This window comes from Schistocerca cancellata, chromosome 12, assembly GCF_023864275.1.
Source record: "Schistocerca cancellata isolate TAMUIC-IGC-003103 chromosome 12, iqSchCanc2.1, whole genome shotgun sequence".
Classification (NCBI taxonomy): domain Eukaryota; kingdom Metazoa; phylum Arthropoda; class Insecta; order Orthoptera; family Acrididae; genus Schistocerca; species Schistocerca cancellata.
This window is the reverse complement of record NC_064637.1, coordinates 106093546-106117094: the sequence shown is the minus strand read 5'-3', so window position 1 is coordinate 106117094 and position 23549 is coordinate 106093546. Positions and strand designations below refer to the sequence as shown.

The window sequence follows — 23549 nt, the reverse complement described above, 5'->3', positions numbered from 1 at the left end:
AGAGAGAGAGAGAGAGATATAGATATATAGATATAGATATTGTGGTGTCCGACCTAGGGGGCAGCACCAGACCTTTGTTGTGGCGAGTTTTCTTTTTTGGTTTATTTTTTTCTCTGTTTGGATGGTTTGTGGATTATGTGTGGGGGTTTTGTTGCTGGTATTGGTGATTTCTCCATCACCCCTGAAAGTTTGTAACATCACCACGAAATCACTGTCGAGCAAAATACACTGACCGCTTGAACGCTCAAGAAGAAAAATCGACTAACACAAAACATTTCTGCGGTACTGATAAAATACTATGTAATTTCATACCATTTTTCTTTTAACACGAAACAAAATCATTTAAAACGAAATAACTGCGCTTCACGATCAAACATATCTGCTTGCTACAGATGCCCATCACCCGGGTTGTTTTATTTTCTTTTTCGTAAGTGAAATGAAAAACATTGCTATTTTACCGCATTTCTTTGTGTGTGCCATTGTTAAAATAGTTAAATTTAAATGGATAGTTAAGTTACAATTTTAAAACTGGGGCAACCACAGCCAAAACAGTTATATATGATTGCTCGACACTTCATATGGTGAACACTTCTTTAATATACAGGTGTTAAAACTACTAAAACAGAACAGAATGAGGTGTCCAATGGTCCGCTGTAGCTGTTTTCAGATCACAAATAAATCCACACGAACGTTTTCGGAACTATTTGAGTTGCATCTTCTGGCACAAATATCTGTACAAAATAGTTTTTAAAAATTAATGCAGTTATCTCAGGGACTCTAAAAGAACTGTGCACCGCAGTCATGTTATATGATTCGGTGGCTGATATATTGTTCTGTAACTCTCGTATCTAAATATTCTTGAATTTTATGTTTCCAAATACAAAACACACAGACTACTGAAGGGAAACAAATCACTATATCTCTTAAAATCAACATGGTGCAGCTTAAGGCATTTTATGAAAAACGTGGGCCCCAAACAGAAATCTGAGAATAAGTTTGGCACTAGTACAAACTTAACACCGTCGAGGATGATTAAGGATGGAGATCGGGTTACAGCGATGTTTGTGCGAAATATTTTCGAACCAGAGGGAAAACTTATGACCGCGGCTACATAGGAAGATGCGAGAGACTACGTTGCTTGCCTTGTACGAGCTGCGTCTATATGTGGTCCTTTTTGCTGTCGAACAAATGTGCGTTGACATGTCTGCAAATCCCGTCTGGTTGCAACGTCTAAACCTAAAGCAAGGAAATGGCATAATATTAAAAGGTGTTTACTGTGAACCTGACAGTTTCGCCAATTATGCCTACAGACTGGTTGCAGGATATGCTGACTGCAGTACATATCATGCGACATATGTCTTCAGTGCCGACGACGCTAGCTCATTTTGCCGAATTGTCGGTTTAGATAAACAAAGTTTTTCTCCCCCAAAAAAAATTATAAAAATTTTTACATATAAGATGCCACACCCACAAATGTATTAAAAGGTAACTGCACTCTCCACCTCAGATGTCTTACGATTGAACTCATTATTTTTCACATGATCAGTTGATTTCGGGGATGTGCCATCTCAGAGTGCTTACTGAAATACTCAAAATTTTAATATTACTCGGGGTGGCTGTAAAATTGTGGGGTTTGGAACAAGAACATGCAAAAGTAACGCCGCCGAAAACAGCTGATACAGTGAAACAAATATCATAACACAGTCGATGTGGAGAATGGAATTGTCTTTCAACAATGAATGATGTACAATGAACAACGTAAACCTAGAAGAGTAGCAGGAAATCGAATTATTGCACGGTAATAAAATTCGACGACGTCTAAAACACGGGTTTTATTTTTTACATGCATCGTTTAACACGAAATTCTTTTAAGACGAAAAAGCATTTCGTCATCTCCATTTCATCTTAAAGGGGTTTCTCTGTACGTGCATAACATGGATCAAAATACTCATCAGATTTGTCTGGTACCTAATACAGATTTTCTGAATTTAGTTTGCACTTTTCTTTTCAATAACGAACTTAGCGTCAAATTCGGCAAACTGCGTTAAATATGGCGCGGATGTAGAGATCGGATAGCACGCAGATCGATGTGTTACCACAACCTACACAAAGGTGACAAAAGTCACGGGATACCTCCAAGCCGGCCGATGTGGCCGAGCGGTTCTAGGCGCTTCAGTCTGGAACCGCGCGACCGCAACGGTCGCAGGTTCGAATCGTGCCTCGGGCATGGATGTGTGTGATGTCCTTAGGTTAGTTAGGTTTAAGGGGCTCCGGAACGCCCTATACTTGCAATGTTAAAATAACGCTTATAAATTACATCTTTCCTCACAAAGTATTTGAGGTAGGAAGTTGAACTTTTTACAGATTATTTATTGGAATATGGGCTACAACTTAACACAGGGATTTTACAAAATTTTAGTTCAGTTATTAAAGATGATTTTTTTTCAATTGTAATGAAAATTCACAACATTTTTTTGTAATTTTTTATTTATATATTCAAAAATATACAGTTTTTTCGAAAAAGGCTGTGTTAAATTATGCAGAAGGTACTGTGTAACATTTACTGAAAGTTTGAAACAAATATGTTTGGAAGATCCTTAGAAAACATGTAATTAGTATGAGAAAATAAAAGTTTTGGGAATCGAGCGACAAAGATTGGATTAACTTTTTAGTGCATTCCAGGTCCATAGGATGGATTATCTTCATCCTCTGCAAACTCCTCCTCCAGATTCCTTTTGTTCCTCCTCCTGTTTACTCTTGCTTGTATTTCTAGACTCTTTACAGCCCTGTCTGCAGCCCGAAGGCGTTCCTTGTCTAAAGCAAGCATCGCTCGTACCATGTTAGAACCTATCTTCATTCCCATATTTCTAAATACCTTGCACCTTACAATGTTGCCATCATTGAAAGTCGCAACAGCATCATACACACCAAAGTGAAGTGTTTGTATTCCAACAAATACAGTCTTGGGGATTCTCGACCATATAACACTATTTACACTTTCATTGGGGTTTTGAGTTTTTCCGTGAATACACTTTTTCAACAGTTCAGGTGCTGCCAAGTCTCTGAAAATAGGTTTTATCACCTCCATTATTGCATGAGGCAGACTATGCTTATGAGTGTACACTTCACCAGTTAGCAATCCTTTGTTATATTTACACCAACTGTCTTCTTCTTTGGGACACAAGCTATGTTGGGGATTTTCATCGGTTGAAGAAGTATGAAAAAAAAAAAGCCCAAACAGCCTTCTTCATTTCGTCGACACTTTGTGTATTTTGCCTAATAGCCATTCCATAATAGTTCTGTATTTTGTCAATTACACTCTCAGTTAATCTTCCCTTCCCATCCAACCCTTTACCATCACTGAGTTTTTGTTTTTTGTACGAAGCTTTCAGTCGCCGCAGTCTTGTTCCCATTCGCTTCTGTACGTGTCCAATACACTCAAATTTCTGCACTACAACATCATCACCATAGGGCTTCAGTCCTTGAACATGTTTGAAACTTTTAGAATCACCGTCACCAAGGTAATTAACATATCGCACAGCGCCACAGTGGGTCACGCCCATGTAGAACACATTTAAAAAAAAATTTAAAAATATTTGTAGTCTTCGGAATTGAATAAATTATATATCTATTAAAAGGTAATAGTCTGCAGATTCAGAAAACGCAAAAAAGTAAAAACTGAACTTATCATGATTTTGAGCCTTTCCGGAGCCCCTTAAGTAGTTCTAAGTTCTAGGGAACTGATGACCTCAGATGTGAAGTCCCATAGTGCTCAGAGCCATTTCTGATACCTCCGAATACCATGCAGGACCTCCTGTTGTCCACTGTAGTGCAGCGACTGGACGTCGTATGGACTCAACAAGTCGTTGGAAGTCACCCGCAGAAGTATTGAGTCATGCTGCATCTACAGCCAATAGCTGCCACAGTTCTGCCGGTGCAGGATTTTGTGCACGAACTGACCTCTCGACTGTGTTCCATAAATGTTCGTTGGGATTCACAATGGGCGATGTGGGTGGCTAAATCATTCGCTCGAATTGTGTAGCATGTTCTTCAGACCATTCGCAACTGCTGGGCGCGATGACATATTTGTCAACTTGAAGCCCATGAAAGGTTCAACCTTGTTCAAATGGCTCTGAGCACTATGGGACTTAACTTCTCAGGTCATCAGTCCCCTATTACTTAGAACTAATCAAACGTAACTAATCTAAGGTCATCACACACATCCATGCCCGAGGCAGGATTCGAACCTGCGACCGTTGCAGTCGCGCGGTTCTGGACTGAAGCACCTAATCAACTAAATTACAGGCCCTTATCGTTAACGTCGATTTGCAGCAGGATTCTGGAACATATATTGTGTTCGAACATAATGAATTACCTCGAAGACGGTCTATTGACACACAGTCAACATCGGTTTAGAAAACATCGTTCCTGTGAAACACAACTCTCTCTTTATTCACATGAAATGTTGACTGCTATTGAGAAGGGATTTCAGATCGATTCCGTATTTCTGGATTTCCGGACGGCTTTCTACACTGTACCACACAAGCGGCTCGTAGTGAAATTGCGTGTTTATGGAATATCGTCTCAGCTATGTGACTGGATTTGTGATTTCATGTCAGAGGGGTCACAGTTCGTAGTAATTGACGGAAAGTCATCGAGTAAAACAGAAGTGATTTCTGGCGTTCCCCAAGGTAGTGTTATACGCTCTTTGCTGTTCCTTATCTATATTAACGATTTTGGAGACAATCTGAGCAGCCGTCTTCGGTTGTTTGCAGATGATGCTGTCGTTTATCGACTAATAAAGTCATCGTAAGACCAAAACAAACCGCAAAATGATTTAGAAAAGGTATCTGAATGGTGCGAAAAGTGGCAGTTGACCCTAAATAACGAAAAGTGTGAGGGCCACATGATTGCTAAAACGAACTCGTTAAACTTCGGTTACACGATAAATCAGTCTAATCCAAAAGCAGTAAATTTAACTAAATACCTAGGTATTACAATTACGAACAACTTAAATTGGAAGGAACACACAGAAAATGTTGTGGGGAAGGCTAACCAAAGGCTGCGTTTTATTGGCAGGACACTTAGAAAATGTAACAGACCTACTAAGGAGACTGTCTACACTACGCTTGTCCGTCCTCTTTTAGAATACTGCGGCGCGGTGTGGGATCCCTACCAGATAGGACTGACGGAGTACATCGAAAAAGTTCAAAGAAAGGCAGCACGTTTTGTACTATCGCGAAATATGGGAGAGAGTGTCGCAGAAATGATACAGGATTTGGGCTGGACATCATTAAAAGAAATGCGTTTTTCGTTGCGACGGAATCTTCTCACGAAATTCCAATCACCAACTTTCTCCTCCGAATGCGAAAATATTTTGTTGACACCGACCTACATAGGGCGGACCTATCACCACGATAAAATAAGGGAAATCAGAGCTCGTACGGAAAGATACAGGTGTTCATTCTTTCCGCGCGCTACACGAGATTGGAATAATAGAGAATTGTGAAGCTGATTCCATGAACCCTCTGCCAGGCACTTTCATGTGATTTGCAGAGTATCCATGTAGATGTAGATCCGTTCGGCCACCACGTCCGGCCCCATGAATGGCTGCAGTGGTCCCAAGCCAGTCGAACATAGCCATTTCCAATCAGTGATCGGTTCGCAGTTGACCACAGGACCCAGTCCATTCCATGTAAACACAGCTTGCACCATTATGGAGCCACCACCATTTTGGACAGTGTCTTGTTGACAACTTGGGCACATAGCATCGTGGAATCTGCTCCATGCTCTAACTCTACCATCAGCTCTTACAAACTGAAATCGAGAATCGTCTGACCAGGTCACGGTTTTGCGGTCGTCTAGGGTCCAACCGATATGGTCACGAGCCCGGGAGAGGCGCTGCAGGCGATATCGTGCTATTAGCAAAGGAACTCGCGTCGGTCGTCTGCTGCCACAGCCCTTTAACGTCAGATTTTGCCGCAGTATCCTAATGGATACGTCCCACAATGATTTCTGCGATTATTTCACGTTGTTTCTTGTCTGTTAGAACTGGCAACTCTACGTGAACACCGCTGCTCTCTGTCGTTAAGTGAAGGCCACCGAGCGCAGCCTTGTCCGTGGTGAGAGGTAATGCCCGAAATTTGGTACTGTCGGTATGCTCTTGACGCTGTGAATCTCGGAATATTGAATTCCCTAACGGTTTCCGAAATTGAATGTCCCATTCGTCTAGCTTCAATTACCATTCCGCGTTGAAAGTCTGTTAACTCCGGTAGTGCTTCCATACTCACGTCGGGAACCTTTTCATTTGATACAGGGTAACGACATGGCTGATAAAGCTGCCGAGGAAGTATGTTGGAATGGTGCTGTCCATGAGTGTCCCATCCCGTTGCACGCCATTATCTCATTTTCTGACAGATGCATCATGCGTCAGTGGGGGACTGAATGGATGTAGGTGTCGGACAACAAACTGCGGTCACTCAAACCGACCACAAAAGCTTGGCGGATTTCGCGTCAGCCTCGCATCTGGAAGGAGGGGTGACTTAACAGACTGCCCATCGGCCACAGCCCTTTCACACATAGCTTCCTCCTCCAGGGGGGAGTATCCACCTTTCTGTGGACTTTGTGGCGTACCACTTTCAGCTCAGCATATTGTGGCTACGTGTGTCCTGTATGCTGATAATAGGGCAGCCCTTGGTCTCGCTGGAGATCTGCCCACTGTCCTCGCAGATAGCGATACCAGTGTTAGCAGAGTGGTGGAAGTTTGTGAACTGTCGGGCCTCATCCATAAACTGGTAGGGAAGGGCGGCAGACTTTAGTACGTTATAAACTGCTCTGCATGTGGGGACAGTCTTCGTCCCCACCCATGAGATTTCATGTTGATTTTTCGTCAGGGCGCTGATGACCGTGACGTCGAGTGCCGTCTCAACCCCACTCATCATTTTCATTTGAATCACCTGAGGACAAACAACGCTTGACCAGTGCCCTGCCTTTTTGTACCTTGTATACGCAACACTATCGCCATCTGTACGAGTGCATATCGCTATCCCATAACTTTTGTCACCTCAGCATGTATTAAAAGTGTAACATGATAAGGGAGTTACTAGAAACTGTGTGTCTGTCTTGATTCAGCATAACTGACCGCCTGCAAATATCTCCATAATTTGCGCAGTGCATAGGTGAAGTGTCATTTAACCTGTATTTTAGAATCGGAGCACTTATCGTCTTCCAACAAACCTTATGCATCACTACGAAGTCTTTCGCGACGGAATCCTTGCATAAAAAGTTCTCGGTTTACTTGCCGCGTCAAATTTGGATAAATTCCCGAGCTTTCGATAACTACCACCGTCATCTTCGTCAGGAGTATAACTGACTGTTGGGGACTGGTGAGACTTCCGCTTTTATAAGCAGTGGACGGCTTCTCATTGGCTGGATGCGTACAGTGGTGGCAGCCTCTATGTCCACAGATTTTCTTTGTGCGCTTTATCCAGCGTTGCTTGCAGCGCCATCCATCGCAACAGGAAGGAGAACTGCGAGGAATGTATGAAATCGCCCTCTGCGCTCTTTCTTTACCAACTGCGCGCTTCCATGCTCTGCTGAGTGCATATCCGGAGTCTGTGCTGAAATTATTTTCACGAAGTCTAATTTCAACTGCAACAAGGATCATCTCGGCTCAGAGATTAACCACCTGACGACGGTGTTCGGAAGAGTATTCCACGAAGAGTCTTTCAGTTTCCCAAAGAGATGATAATCACATGGAGCCAGGTCAGGACTGTAAGGCGGGTGTTTCAGTAGTGACCATCCGAGTTTTGTGATCGCTTCCACGGTTATTTGACTGACATATGGCCGTGCATTGTTGTGCAACAGTAAAACATCCTGATTTTGCAAATGTGGTCGAACACGACTCAGTCGAGCTTGAAGTTTTTTCATTGTCGTCACATATGCATCAGAATTTATGGTGGTTTCACTTGGCATAATGTCCACAAGCAAGAATCCTTCGGAATCGAAAAACAACGTAGCCATAACTTTTCCAGCAGAATGTGTGGTTTTGAATTTTTTGTCTTGGGTGAATTTGCATGATGCCACTCCATTCATTGCCTCTTCGTCTCTGGTAAAAATGATGGAGCCACGTTTCATCACCTGTCACAATTCTTCCAAGAAATTCATCTCCACCATTCTCGTACTGTTCCAAAAGTACGCTGCATACCGTTTTTCTCGTTTCTTTGTAAGCCACTGTCAACATCCTGGGAACCCACCTCGCACAAACCTTTTTTAGCACCAACACTTTCAGTATTCTGCAAACACTTCCTTCCCCTATCCCAACGTAGCGTGACAATTCGTCCACTGTGATGCGTCTGTCAGCAGTCACCAATTCGTTAACTCTGTGCACATTGTCGGGAGTGTGTGCAGTACGAGGCCTGCCGCTGCGAGGACAATCCTCAACATTGCCGTGCCCGATTTCATCACGTAACCTGCTTGCCCACCGACTAACTATACTGCGATCGGCAGCAGCATCTCCATACACCTTTTTCAACCTCTTGTGGATGTTTCCCACTGCCTCGTTTTCACAGCACAGGAGTTCTATGAAAGAACGTTGTTTCTGACGAACGTAAAGTGTAGCAGCCATCTTGAAAACATGGTGTGACGGCGCCATTCACGGGAAAGGTTGAACTAAGTTTGAAAATAAGCGGGAAGGATGTATCTATACACTGTACAACTTTCACACATGCAGAATGAAAACCGTATTTTTACTAAAGTAGTGTGCATTTCTTTTGGAGTAACCCTCGTATATTTCTTAGAGTGTATTCGTACTTATTTTTCAGACAGTACTCCGTTATAGCTAGCTGCTTCAATCTGCTGAAGCTCTGCCATTAATGTTACCTGCCAGCTCACTGGTGTACAACATAAACGGCGAGGTTCCCAACACATTTCACTGAGGCGCACCTGAAGTTACTTCTACATAAGTCGATGACTTTCCATCAAAGATAACTTGCTGTGCTCTCCCCACCAAAATATCCTCAGTCCAATCAAAATATCTTTTTTCATACGTCTTAAGAGCTTCTGATAATAAGCGTAGATGTAGCCCCAAGTCAAATGCTTTTTGAAAGTCAAAAATACTGCGGTTATCGCTGAAACAACTAGTGTTCGGTTATAGGCTGCTGTTTATTATTTTTATTTTTTTTTCACTCCAGTTTAACCTGACTGTTAGAACTAAACACAAAATACCTGGTTTCAGAAATAAGATTTTCAGTTTTTTATTCCTACTATTTCTTGTAATAAACGTAGAAATCGAACCAAGAAGGAAAAATTTGACTCCAGTTTAAAGATACACTGAATCAAAATACTAAACACGCAAATAAAAGAAAACTTAGTCCCTCCATCAATTACAAAGAGACATCTTATAGTCGGAGATCATACCGCTATGTGGACATTACGGATAGACAGTGATAAACGGTGAAAACTGAGGCTGAAAAAAATCTGGTTTTCATGTTTATTTGTCCGTTTTCAAAGGCTTCAAGCAGATAAAGGCATATTTTGTAGACACGGACAGCAGTTGAGCTACTTTCTATTGTTATTACACCACTGACCATTAAAATTACTACACCAAGAAGAAATGAAGATGATAAATGGGTATTCATTGGAAAAATATATTACACTAAAACTGACATGTGATTACATTTTCACACAATTTGGGTGCATAGATCCTAAGAAACCAGTACCCAGAACAACCACCTCTGGTCATAATAACGGCCATGATACGCCTGGGCATTCAGTCAAACAGAGCTTGGATGGCGTGTACAGGTACAGCTGCCCATGCAGCTTCAACACGATACCACAGTTCAAGAGTACTGACTGGCGTATTGTGACGGATCAGTTGCCCAGCCACCATTGACCAGACGTTTTCAGTTGGTGAGAGATCTGGAGAATGTGCTGGTCAGGGCAGCAGTCGAACATTTTCTGTATCCAGAAAGGCCCGTACAGGACCTGCAACATGGGGTCGTGCATTATCCTGCTGAAATGTAGGGTCTTGCAGGGACCGAATAAAGGGTAGAGCCACGGGTCGTAACATACCTGAAATGTAACGTCCACTGTTCACAGTGCCGTCAATGCGAACAAGAGGTGACAGAGACGTGTAACCAGTGGCACCCCATACCATCACGCCGGGTGATACGCTAGTATGGTGATGACGAATACACGCTTCCAATGTGCGTTCAACGCGATGTCGCCAAACACGGATGCGACCATCACGGTGCTTTAAACAGAATCTGGATTCATCCGAAAAAATGACGTTTTGCCATTCGTGTACCCAGGTTCGTCGTTGGGTACACGATCGCAGGCGGTCCTGTCTGTGATGCAGCGTCAAGGGTAACAGGAGCCACGGTCTCAGAGCTGATAGTCCATGCTGCTGCAAACGTCGTCGAACTGTTCGTACAGATGGTTGTTGTCTTGCAAACGATCCCATCTGTTGACTCAGTGATCGAGACGTGGCTGCACGATCCGTTACAGCCATGCGGATAAGATGCCTGTCATCTAGACTGCTAGTGATACGAGGCCATTCGGATCCAGCACGGCGTTCCGTATTACCCTCCTGAACCCTCCGATTCCATATTCTGCCAACAGTCACTGGATCTCGACCAACGCGAGCAGCAATGTCGCGATACGATAAACCACAATCGCGATATGCTACAATCCTACCTTTATCAAAGTCGGAAACGTGCTGGTACGCATTTCTCCTCCTTACACGAGGCATCACAACGTTTCACCAGGCAAAGCCGGTCAACTGCTGTTTGTGTATGAGAAATAGGTTGGAAACGTTCCTCATGTCAGCACGTTGTAGGTGTCGCCACCGGCGGCAACCTAGTGTGAATGCTCTGAAAAGCTAATCATTTGCATATCACAGCATCTTCTTCCTGTCGTCTAAATTTCGCGTCAGTAGCACGTCATCTTCATGGGTAGCCATTTTAATGGCCAGTAGTGTACATAGTATGAGCGAATTGTTAAGTTTTTAATTTTGTTAGCGTTACCATAATTTCGTTCCTCTATTCTTTCAAAGAAATGGCAGACAGATCTTTCAATGCAAATGAAGCATTCTGTTCCATTGCCAAATCATTTTGTAAAAATATTTCCAGACCAGTGCTGACGCTGTTCTGCAATACAACGGGGCCGGTGACTACAGTGAGAGACTACGGTCTATAGAGCAGGTGGAGCCAAGTCTTGCACACTGCACGTTAAGCCACGGAACACGGCAGTAGGGACATAGTCTCACCAATGCTGTACCAATTCTTATGCCATGTGTTCATTGTCCGATTCTGCAAGCGTTATGGAAACAGCACTGACGCTTTCCCCATTTTCTATCCCCCCTGCGGGTTCGGGGGTAAGAATAGGCCCGCGGTATTCCTGCCTGTCGTAAGAGGCGACTTAGAGAAGTCTCAAATGTTTCGGCTTTATGTGATGGTCCCCTCTCGGGTTTGACCTCCATCTTTCTAAATTATTCCGAAGAGCGAGCCAATTGGGGAAGGGCGCCTTACATGGTGCACTGTATCCGTCGTGCATTGAGACCTTTAGCCGGCTTTTTCGTCGTTGCAATGATGTCCCGCTCGTTTTCCATCTCTTGGGCGAGGATACGTCTCTGGGTGCGAGTCCCACACTGCACTCTGCAGTGTTGCTTTTAACTGCGACGACGACCTTGGACATTTATGCACCTAAGATCCAGCACGGTAGCCAGTCCGTTGTGGTGGGGCCGCCATGTACCCTTTTGGTTGTAGCCCCCTGACAACACAGGGATCGCTCTACTGATGCCTGCGCCGTTAACTCCCCACGTATGCCAAGGAGTAGATGCCCATCTCCCTGGGGCATCAGGACTCCCGGCAATGGCCATCCTGCCAGGTGGCTATTGCTGCGGCTGGGTGGCGCCCGTGGGGAGGGCTCTTGGTCGGAGTAGGTGGCATCGGGGCGGATGACCCGCAATGAAGCGTGGTACATCATCTCTCGCTGGTGGGCCTCCACCAGCAGTCTCTAAGCGATCGAGGTCTAACCTCAATGGAAAGAAATTTGATCAAAGATCATTTCCCTCCCTGGCCACTCCATGGGAGGAACGTCTTGCTAAAGAAGGCAGTGGAGACTATTCACCCCGGTACCTCGTGTGTACGCCGGTTGATGGAGAATCGTTTATGTCGACCAAACCCCAGTTTTTTGTGGAGCATTTAGAGGACAAGTTCGGGGAGGTGGAGGGCTTGTCCAAAATGCGCTCTGGTTCTGTGCTCATCAAAACGGCATCCTCTGTCCAGTCACGGATGTTGCTCAATTGTGACAAGTTGGGGGATGTTTCAGTTAGCATTACGCCGCAACATGGTCCAGGGTATTATATTCCACAGGGATCTTCTTCTGCAGTCCGACGATGAATTACGCGCCAACCTCGAACGACGAGGTGTTCACTTCGTCCTGCGCGTCCATCGGGGTCCGAGGGATAATCAGGTAGCCACCGGTGCCTTCATCTTGGCTTTCGAAGGTGATGTTTTACCCGAAAAGGTCAAGGTGATGGTTTACCGTTATGATGTGAAGCCATGTATCCCTCCTCCGATGCGGTGTTTTAAATGCTGGAAGTTCGGGCACATGTCATCTCGCTGTACTTCCAGCATCACATGTCGAGATTGTGGACGTCCTTCGCATCCCAATACTCCATGTGCTCCGCCTCCCATCTGTGTTAACTGCGGAGAACACCATTCACCCTGCTCACCGGACTGTCGTATCTTCCAGAAGGAAAAGAAGATAATGGAATATAAGACCCTGGACTGCCTGACCTACACCGAGGCAAGGCGGAAATATGAGCGGCTACATCCTGTGCCTATGACGTCTACCTATGCCGCTGCTGCAACACCGGTTCGAACCTCTACAGTGTTGTCACCTGCAGTTCGCTCTCAGCTCTGTCAGAATTCACCAGCCCCCTTGGTTGTGGGGGGCACTTCACTCCCTGTTGCTCCTGCTCCATCTTCTTCAGGAGCAGCACCCTCCCAACCATCGGGGACATCAGCTCCCCCTTCCCAGCCGGAGAAGCGTAAGACTTCTTCGGCTACTCTCGCCAGGAAGGGATCCCTTGGGGACCTCCCTTCGCAAGTTCCGGCCAGTGGAAACGCGGACACCCGAAAGTGGCTGAAACAACCACCTGTCCCTGGTCGTAGGGCCTCCCGGTCATCGTCTGTCCCTGAGACTGACCCAGTGAAGCCCATGAAGCCTGCCCCATCGAAGGCACAGCGCGACAAGCAGAAAAAGAAGAAAGTCCCCAAGACCAACGGTATTGCGGTGGCACCCGTCCCACCGCCTCCTACAAGCTCTGCGTCTGAGGACGAGGTGGAGCTTCTGGCGTCCGCTGAGGACCTCGCTCTTGCCGGTCCCTTGGACACGATGGATAGCATTTGCACGGGTGCTCCATTGGAGGCAGCAGGTGACCCAGCGGCGTAATCTGACTTCCCAGTCCCGTCACGCCTTTCACAGACATGGAAAACCTCCAGTGGAACTGTGGCGGTTATTTTAGCCATCTACCTGAGCTACGTCAGCTTCTAAGCATGACACCTGCTTTATGCATTGCCCTCCAGGAAACCTGGTTCCCGGCAATGTGGACCCCTGTCCTTCGTGGATACAGGGGTTATTACTGCAACCGTAGCACTTACAATTGTGTGTCAGGTGGAGCCTGCGTGTATGTCCTTACCTCTGTATATAGTGCTCCTGTGCCCCTTCAAATATCATTGGAAGCTGTGGCTGTCTGCGTAAGGACTACCCAGGACATAACCGTCTGCAGTGTCTATCTCCCTCCAGGTGGTACAGTCTCCCTGACCGAATTGGCTGCACTTGTCACCCAACTTCCCACGCCTTTTCTTCTTCTGGGGGATTTTAACGCCCACAATCCCCTGTGGGGTGGAACGAAGGTTACTGGCCGAGGCAGAGATGTCGAGAATCTCATCTCCCAACTCGACCTCTGCCTCTTAAACACTGGCGCCGCCACACATTTCAGTGTGGCGCATGGCACGTTCTCGGCCATAGATCTGTCGTTGTGCAGCCCAGGGCTTGTACCATCGGTCCACTGGAGAGTCCATGACGACTTGTGTGGTAGTGACCATTTTCCCATCTTCCTTTCACTACCCCAGCGTCGCTCCCATGAACGCTTGCCTCGATGGGCATTTAGCAAGGCGAACTGGGAAACGTTCTCCTCTGCTGCCACTGTTGACTCTCTCCCCCACGGTACCATCGATGTGGCGGTTGAGACACTGACTGCAGTGGTTGTTTCCGCTGCGGAACGTACCATTCCTCGTTCATTAGGGTGCCCCCGACGAAAGTCAGTGCCTTGGTGGTCTCCAGAGGTCGCTGAAGCCATTAAAGAACGTCGGCGGGCTCTTCAGCGACATAAGCGGCACCCGTCTTTGGAGAACCTAATTTTTTTCAAACGTCTCCGTGCTCAGGCACGGCGGCTCATCAAAAGGCGGAAACAGGAGTGCTTGGAGAGGTACGTTCCCACCATTGGTTCCCGTACTTCACCCTCCCAGGTGTGGATGAAGATTCGGCGCATCTTTGGATTGCAGCACTCTACAGGTGTCGCAGGGCTTACCATCAATGGGGCGGTATCCACCGATGCCGATGCAATCGCCGAGCATTTCGCCCAGCACTATGTTCGGGCCTCTGCATCGGGGAATTACCCGCCCGCGTTCCGCGCGCTAAAACGCCAGGAGGAATGCAAACGGCTTTCTTTTACTTCTCGCCACCCTGAGGCGTATAACACCCCATTTAGTTTGTGGGAACTTCAAAGCGCCCTGGCACAGTGCCCCGATACAGCCTCTGGGCCAGATGGCATCCACAATCAGATGATCAAACACCTGTCCCCGGACTGTCAGCGGTGTGTTCTTGCCATCTTCAACCGCATATGGAGCGATGGTGTCTTTCCGTCGCAGTGGCGGGAGAGTACCGTCATTCCGGTGCTGAAGCCTGGTAAGAACCCGCTTAATGTGGAAAGCTATCGGCCCATCAGCTTGACAAATACTCTGTGCAAGCTATTGGAACGTATGGTGAGTCGACGGCTGTGTTGGCTGCTCAAGTCTCGGGGTCTTCTGGCTCCGTGCCAGAGTGGCTTCCGTCAGGGCCGTTCCACCGCCGATGCTTTGGTCTTTCTTGAGTCTGCAATCCGCACTGCTTTTTCCAGGCGCCAACACCTCGTCTCAGTCTTTTTCGACCTCTCCAGAGCATATGACACGACGTGGCGGCACCATATTCTCGCCACGTTGCACGGGTGGGGTCTCCGGGGCTCTCTTCCCATTTTTATTCAGAATTTTTATCTCTTCGGACATTCCGCTTTCTAATTGGCACATCCCATAGTTCGCTTCATATGCAGGAGAACGCGTTCCACAGGGCTCTGTATTGAGCGTGCCCCTTTTCCTTGTGGCCATTAATGGCCTTGCAGCAGCAGTAGGGTCGTCTGTCTCACCCACGTTATATGCTGACGATTTCTGCATCCTTTTCAACTCTTCCACCATTAGTGTTGCAGAACGTAGGTTGCAGGGAGCCATACGCAAGGCGCAGGCGTGGGCCCTAGCCCATGGGTTTCAATTTTCTCCTGCGAAGACTTGTGTTATGAACTTTTGTCGGCGTCGAACTGTCCATCCCCACCCTGAGCTCTATCTTCAGGATGCCATGCTCAGGGTTGTTGACACTTACCGTTTTCTGGGATTGCTGTTCGATGCCCGGCTTACTTGGCTTCCACATATTCGTCAACTCAAGCGTCAGTGCTGGCAGCATCTGAATGCCCTTCGCTGCCTCAGCAACACAACTTGGGGTGCAGATCGTAATACGCTGCTGCAGCTCTACAAAGCCCTTGTGCTGTCCCAGCTTGATTATGGGAGTGTAGCGTATGGCTCAGCGTCGCCCTCGGCGTTGCAACTGCTGGACCCCGTTCACCACTGTGGGGTTCGACAGGCGACAGGAGCATTCCGCACCAGCCCTGTTAATAGCCTCCTTGCTGAGGCTGGGGTTCCTCCGCTTCGTATTCGGCGTCAACAATTGTTAGCCAACTATGCTGCCCACGTCCGTTGTTCTCCCCGTCACCCTAACTACTGTCTCCTTTTCGCTAATGCGGCAGTCCATTCCCCACACTGGCGGCCTCGATCAGGCCATACCATTGGGATCCGTGTTCGGTCACTCCTTAGTGACCTCGAGTCTTTGCCTCTTCCATCTGCTTTTCAGGTCCACCCACATACACCACCTTGGTGTATTCGTCGGCCGCAGCTTCGGCTGGACCTCTCACAATGGCAAAAGGATTCAGTTCCTCCTGCAGTCTTGCGCCGCCAATTTCTTGCTCTCCTCGATGCATCCCGCGACTCGGAGGTTATCTATACAGATGGCTCGATGGTTGATGGCCGTGTGGGGTATGCTTACGCTCATGCGGACTATCTAGACCAGCGCTCCTTGCCGGACGGCTGTAGTGTTTACACCGCAGAGCTAACAGCCATTTTTCGTGCCCTTGAGCGGATTCGTACCAGCACTGGCGAGTCTTTTGTCATTTGCAGCGACTCTCTCAGTAGTCTACAGGCTCTTGACCAGTGCTACCCACGCCATCCCATTGTTGTTGCCATCCAGGAGTCCGTTCATGCTCTTGCACAGCGTGGTCGTTCAATGGTGTTCATATGGACCCCGGGACACTTTGGGATAGCGGGAAACGAACACGCCGACAAGTTAGCTAAAGAAGCCACCTGCAAACTGCCGTTGGAGATCGGCCTCCCGGCAACTGATCTCCGATCGGTGTTACGCCGTCGGGTCTTTGGGATGTGGGCAGACGAATGGCGCACTCTGTCTGTACCCAACAAGTTGCGGCGTGTAAAGGAGACCACGACCGTGTGGGGTTCCTCCATGCGGGCCTCTCGCAGGGATTCTGTTATTCTCTGTAGGCTCCGCATTGGTCACTCTTGGCTAACGCATGGTCATCTGCTGCGTCGAGAGGACCCCCATCACTGTCGCTGTGGTGAAACCATGACGGTGGCCCATATATTGCTGGAATGTCCTCTTTTAACCGCCCTCAGGCGAACTTTTAACCTCCTGGGTGATTTATCGTGTCTTTTAGCTGACGATGTCTCTATGGCAGATCGTGTTTTAGGTTTTCTTCGAGCAAGTGGCTTTTATAGGTCCCTCTAATTTTATTGCGTCACCCTCTTTTGTGCTGTATCTTTTACTTTGTTTTGTGTTGTAATTCGACTCCACCCTAATCTTTTAGGCGGGAAGTTTTAACGTGTTGCACAGTGGCTGGCTCATCCTATTATTTTCGTGATCAGCCAGCCACAGTCCTCTGCTGTGCAGTTTTAATTCCTTCTGCCTTTGTTCTCTATGTTGTTTTTGTTGCTGTGCTCCGTTTTCCGTGTTGTCTTACCATTGACCATGGGGCGTTTCTTCCCCCGGAATTATAATTTTAGTGCTTCGCCTGACTGGTGGATGGTTTCACTGTGCTGTGTGTGTTTATGAAACAAGGGACCGATGACCTCTGCAGTTTGGTCCCTTTAGTCCTCAAACCAACCAACCAACCCACCCATTTTCTATATTAAATCATAACGCAATATTTCAAACCAACGCAAATTTGTGTATAAAAATTATTCATTTATTTAAGAAAGAATGATTTAAAATCGAAAAATTTTTGCACTGCTGCTATGGCTCGTTGACATTCCGGTATTTTTTACGATTATTAGTAAAAATAAACAAAACACATGTTATTAGCGAGACTAAACAATTTGACAGAGCTCTGAAAGAACTGAGGGTCAGAAAAGCAACGGGTATTGATGACATCCCTGCAGAACTAATAAAGAATGCTGGTGACAGCATGAAAACGATGCTGCTTAAACTTATTAGGTCAATCTATAACACAGGAGAGATACCGACAGACTTCCAGAAATGTATCATTGTTTCTGTACCAAAGAAGGCAGCAGCTACAAAATGCGAACAGTACCGAACTCCAAGGCTAATATCACATGCATCAAAACCGAGCGAGGTGGCGCAGTGGTTAGCATACTGGACTCGCATTCGGGAGGACGACGGTTCAATCCCGTCTCCGGCCATCCTGATTTAGGTTTTCCGTGATTTCCCTAAATCGCTTCAGGCAAATGCCGGAATGGTTCCTTTGGAAGGGCACGGCCGATTTCCTTCCCTCACCCGAGCTTGCGCTCCGTCTCTAATGACCTCGTTGTCGACGGGACGTTAAACACTAATCTCCTCCTCCACATGCATCAAAAATTCTCATAAAAATAGTTCTGAAGAGAATTGAAGAGGTGGAGGATATGCTGAGTGAAGATCAATTTGGTTTCAGAAGGGGATTGGGAACAAGAGAGGCGGTTCTGGCACTGAGACTCCTTGTCGAAAAGTAGTTACAGAAAAATAAACCAACTTATATTGCCTTTGTAGACATGTAGAAGGCATTTGATAACGTTATCTGGCAAGCGATGTTCAGAGTGCTGAGGAAAAGTGGAATAAAGTACAAAGACATTCGTGTGATACACAGTTTCTATAAGAATGAGGTGGCAGTGATTAGGAACTGTCACCAGGAACAAGAAGCAAATATTAGAAAAGGGGTAAGACAAGGATGTGCTCTCTCTCCTCTGACATTCAATGCTTACATCCAGGAAGCTGTAGACCAAGTTAGAGAAACTACTGAGGTGGGGGTCAAAATTAATGGGCAGAAGATAGACATGCTACGTTATGCAGATAATATTGCTGTAGTCACGGAGACAAAAGAAAATTTAGAGGAAGTCCTCAGAACAGTGGAAAAAATTCTATGCAATCAGTATGGAATGAGAATAAACAAGAAAACGACTAAAGTGATGGTACGCAGTACAGGAGCAGAATATGAACATCTGAGAATGAGAATTACAAGATAGGAGATGGATTAGGGCTTTACTTACCTGGGAAGCAAAATCACAAGAGATGGTAGAAGCCGGAAATAAATTGCGAGCAGAATACAAAACGCGAAAATTGTCTTTAATCGGAGAAGGAACTTACTCACCAACAACAACATCAGTCTGAAAATAAGGAAACGTATCATGAAAGGTTTCGTTTGGAGTGTGGCCCTATACGGATGTGAAACTTGGACAATTGGAAGAGAAGAGAGATGACGGCTAGAGGCCCTGGAGATGTGCTATAGAAGTATGATGATCAGCTGGAGAGACAAAGTAACAAATGAAGAGGTGCTCAGAAGCGTACAGGAAACCAGATCTCTGTGGAGGCACATCCAAACAAGAAGAGACAAACTTGTAGGGCACATCCTACGACACATCATCATTGGAACAATAGCAGAAGGAGCTGTTGAGGGAAGGATCGGCGGGGACGACCAAGGATATCACACGTAAAACAGATCATGTAAGACGCTAGAAAGGCATCTGGACCAGACGGTATCCCCGTAAGATTTTATGTTGACTATGCTACAAATATAGCACCATTCTTATCCGTCATCTATCAGAGATCATTGGAACGGCGGAAAGTTTCACGGGACCGGAAGAGGGCCCAGGTCATAGCACTCTACAAAAATGGGTAGAAAATCGTATGTACATAATTACCGGCCAATTTCACTGACTTCGATGTGTTATAGAATCATGGAACATATTTTGTGTTCAGACATAATGACCTTTATAGACTCTGAGAAGCTCATCTGCAGAAACCAGCACGGTTTTAGGAAACAGGGGTCATGCGAGACACAGCTGGCCCTCTTTGTGCATGATATACAACAGACTCTAGATAGCGGCTCCCAGGTTGATGCCATATTTCTCGACTTTCGAAAGGCGTTCGACTCAGTCTGCATTGCCGCTTGCTACAAAAAGTGCGCGCTTACGGTCCATTCAGTGACATATGTGGTTGGATAGAAAGTTTTCTAACGGACAGGAAGCAGTATGTCGTCCTGAACGGGGTAACTTCAACAGAAACAAGAGTTACTTCAGGTGTGCCGCAGGGCAGCGTAATAGGTCCTCTGCTTTTTACGATTTACATAAACGATCTGGTTGATGGTATTGACAGCGGCCTTAGACTGTTTGCCGATGATGCTGTAGTCTACAGGAAAGTAGTATCACACGAAAGTTGTGAACAAATCAATGAGGATTTGCACAAAATAAATGCGCAGTGTAATGACTGGCAGTTATCTCTCAATATTAGTAAGTGTAACCTACTGCGTAAAACAAGGCGAATATCCCCAGTAATGTAAGAGTACAAAACAAATGATCAGTCTTTGGAAGCGGTAACATCAGTCAATCACATCTGGGTGTGACTATTCGAAATGATCTCAAATGGAATGATCAGATTACACAAGTAACGGGTAAGGCGAACTCTAGATTGCAGTTTATTGGTAGAATCCTGAAGCGATGCAGTCCTTCAACAAAGGAAATACCTTACAATACGTTAGTTCGTCCAGTCTTAGAGTATTGTTCGTCTGTATGGGACCCTTACCAGTTGCGTCTGATTCAAGAGATTGAGAAGGTCCAAAGAAGAGCGGCAAGATTCGTGACTGGTACATTCAGCCATCGCGAGAGCGTTACAAATCTCATAGGAAGTTTAAAGTGCGACACACTTGGATATAGACGACGCGCTAAACGGAAGGGGCTGCTCACTAAATTCCAAAATCCAATCTTCACCGAGGATGTAGAGCATTTATTATTACCACCAACTTTCAAATCGCGTAATGATCATCATTCAAGGATAAGGAAAATAAGAGCTCGTACTGAGGCGTTAGTCGTTTTTCCCTCGCTTGATCCGCGAGTGGAACAGAGTGGGGGAATTATGACTTTAGCGCGAATTGTTCCCTCCGCCACACACCGCTTGGTGGCTAGCGGAGTATATATGTAGATGTAGACGTTGGATGTAAGACATACGTGGTAATTAAGAGGAAGGCAGACAGAAGAGAGGAATGGCGCTCTGCTGCAAAACAGTCTCAGGGTTGAACACTAAAAGAAAAGAAAGAAACAAATACCGAATAATACCGATAATTCAGAACTAAAATTCCGTTACCACATTTAACCCGTCGGTTTTTCCCGTCCGTAATGTACGGACCACGGTTGAGTAAATTCTAAATTAGTGATGATGAAACGTACCTGTTGCGTTATGTTGTCGGCCGTCCAGCAGTAGAAGTAGATCTGCGCGGTGTGGAAGGGCAGCAGCATGGCGTACTGCAGGGCCGAGCTCACGTCCTTGATCTGCACACACGAGAGGGCGGTACCAGCGAAATCAGGGCGCAGCCGCAGTGGAGCTGTGTGTGTTCTCCGAATGCAATCAAAAGAGACGACTTACCTCACATTTTTTTTATTTTTCGCTGTAGTCATCCGGTACACTAAACCGATGTTACAATCTCCTGCTCCCGTCTAGCAAATACTTAGGTTAACAATTTTGCTTCCCCCATTTTGCAATAGGCAGCAGCAGTAGCGGCGAAATGGTGGTGTTGCAGGTCGTAAGTGTTATAAAATAAGCTTAGGGAATTGTAAACACAACGCCATCAAAAATTAATTGATATGGTGATTGCATCATAAAGTTATTCTCTATTGAATATCTCAACTTTTGAACCCACTTTTCGTTATTTGCGGGATGTTTAAAGTTTTGTTTCATCATGAAGAACTCTGCAGCTGGGGCTCATAAAATGCTGGGTAAGACCTACGGTGAGGCACCTATTAGCGAAAGAGCGTGCAAAGAATGGTTTCAACGATTCAGGAACGGTGAATTTGACGTCGAAGACGGGCATGGTGATGAAAGAGGCAGTTTGTTTTGAACAGTAGTGCTGCTGACAAGCTGACTCTCGTGTATACTACTATTTATATATATTTGACGATGCTGGAGCTGATTTTGTGTTAATTGTTTGACGATACCACTATGGCTCCAGTATATTAGGACATGCTTTTACGAGGGTAATCCCAAAAGTAAAGTCTCCTATTTTTTTACGTACATAGACCTGTTTATTTCTACAATGGTTTGCATCAGTTTACAGCTTGAACATTTATCTATTTTTCAACATAATCACCATTTCTGTCGATGCATTTTTGTAGACGCAGTGACAGTTTTTGTATGCCCATGCCATACCAGCTCGCCGCCATGCTGATCGGAAAGTTATGAACCTCTTCTTTCACCTCGTCGTCGGAGCTGAATCGCTTTCCGGCCAAATGTTCTGTTATCCATGGGAACAGGTGATAGTCACTGGGCGCCAAGTCAGGACTATAGGGTGGGTAGGTGATTATGTTCCACTGAAACTATTGCAGGAGAGCAACGGTTCACCGAGCGATGTGTGGGCGAGCGTTGCCATGAAGAGTGTGTACGCCCTTGCTCAACATTCCTCTTCTCCGGTTCTGAATTGCACCTTTGAGTTTTTTCAGTCTCACAGTACCTGTCAGCGTTAATTGTGGTCCCACCGATTCAACCCCGACGACGGGGTGAAAGAAGAGGTTCGTAACTTTCTGAACAGCATGGCGACGAGCTGGTATGACATGGGCAAACAAAAGCTGCCACAGCGTCTACAAAAATGCATCGACATAAATGGTGATTTTGTCGAAAAATAGCTACATGTTCAAGCTGTAAACTGATGTAAACCATTGTAGAAATAAACAGATCTATGTACTTATAAAAAAATGAGACCTTACTTTTGGGATTCTACATCTCCATACATACTCCGCAATCCACCATACGGTGCGTGGCGGAGGGTACCTCGTGCCACAACTAGCATCTTCTCTCCCTGTTCCACTCCCAAACAGAACGAGGGAAAAATGACTGCCTATACGCTTCTGTACGAACCCTAATCTCTCTTATCTTTGTGGTCTTTCCGCGAAATGTAAGTTGGCGGCAGTAAAATTGTACTGCAGCCAGTCTCAAATGCTGGTTCTCTAAATTTCCTCAGTAGCGATTCACGAAAAGAACGCCTCCTTTCCTCTAGAGACTCCCACCCGAGTTCCTGAAGCAATTCCGTAACACTCGCGTGATGATCAAACCTACCAGTAACTAATGTAGCAGCCCGCCTCTGAATTGCTTCTATGTCCTCCCTCAATCCGACCTGATAGGGATCCCAAACGCTCGAGCAGTACTCACGAATAGGTCGTATTAGTGTTTTATAAGCGATCTCCTTTACAAATGAACCAAATCTTCCCAAAATTCTACCAATGAACCGAAGACGACTATCCGCCTTCCCCACAAGTGCCATTACATGCTTGTCCCACTTCATATCGATCTGCAGTGTTACGCCCAAATATTTAATCGACGTGATTGTGTCAAGCGCTACACTACTAATGGAGTACTCAAACATTACGGGATTCTTTTTCCTATTCATCTGCTTAATTTACATTTATCTATGTTTAGAGTTAGCTGCCATTCTTTACACCAATCACAAATCCTGTCCAAGTCATCTTGTATCCTCCTGCAGTCGCTCAACGACGACACCTTCCCGTACACCACAGCATCATCAGCAAACAGCCGCACATTGCTATCCACCCTAACCAAAAGATCATTTATGATGATAGAAAACAGCGGACCTACCTAGCCTCGTATAAAACAAATCTGAAGATGGCCATTATGGA

The 23549-nt window shown here is 45.9% G+C and overlaps 1 protein-coding gene across 1 annotated transcript in view; it reads right to left on the bottom strand.

Annotated features, from left to right (window-relative positions):
* Positions 1-23549, bottom strand: part of LOC126109492 (odorant receptor Or2-like) — a 134563-nt gene that overhangs the window by 42145 nt on the left and 68869 nt on the right. Inside the window, exon 5 of the mRNA XM_049914517.1 lies at positions 21093-21194. Within this exon, the coding sequence (XP_049770474.1) occupies positions 21093-21194 (102 nt within the window). The remainder of the gene's footprint in view (positions 1-21092; positions 21195-23549) is intronic.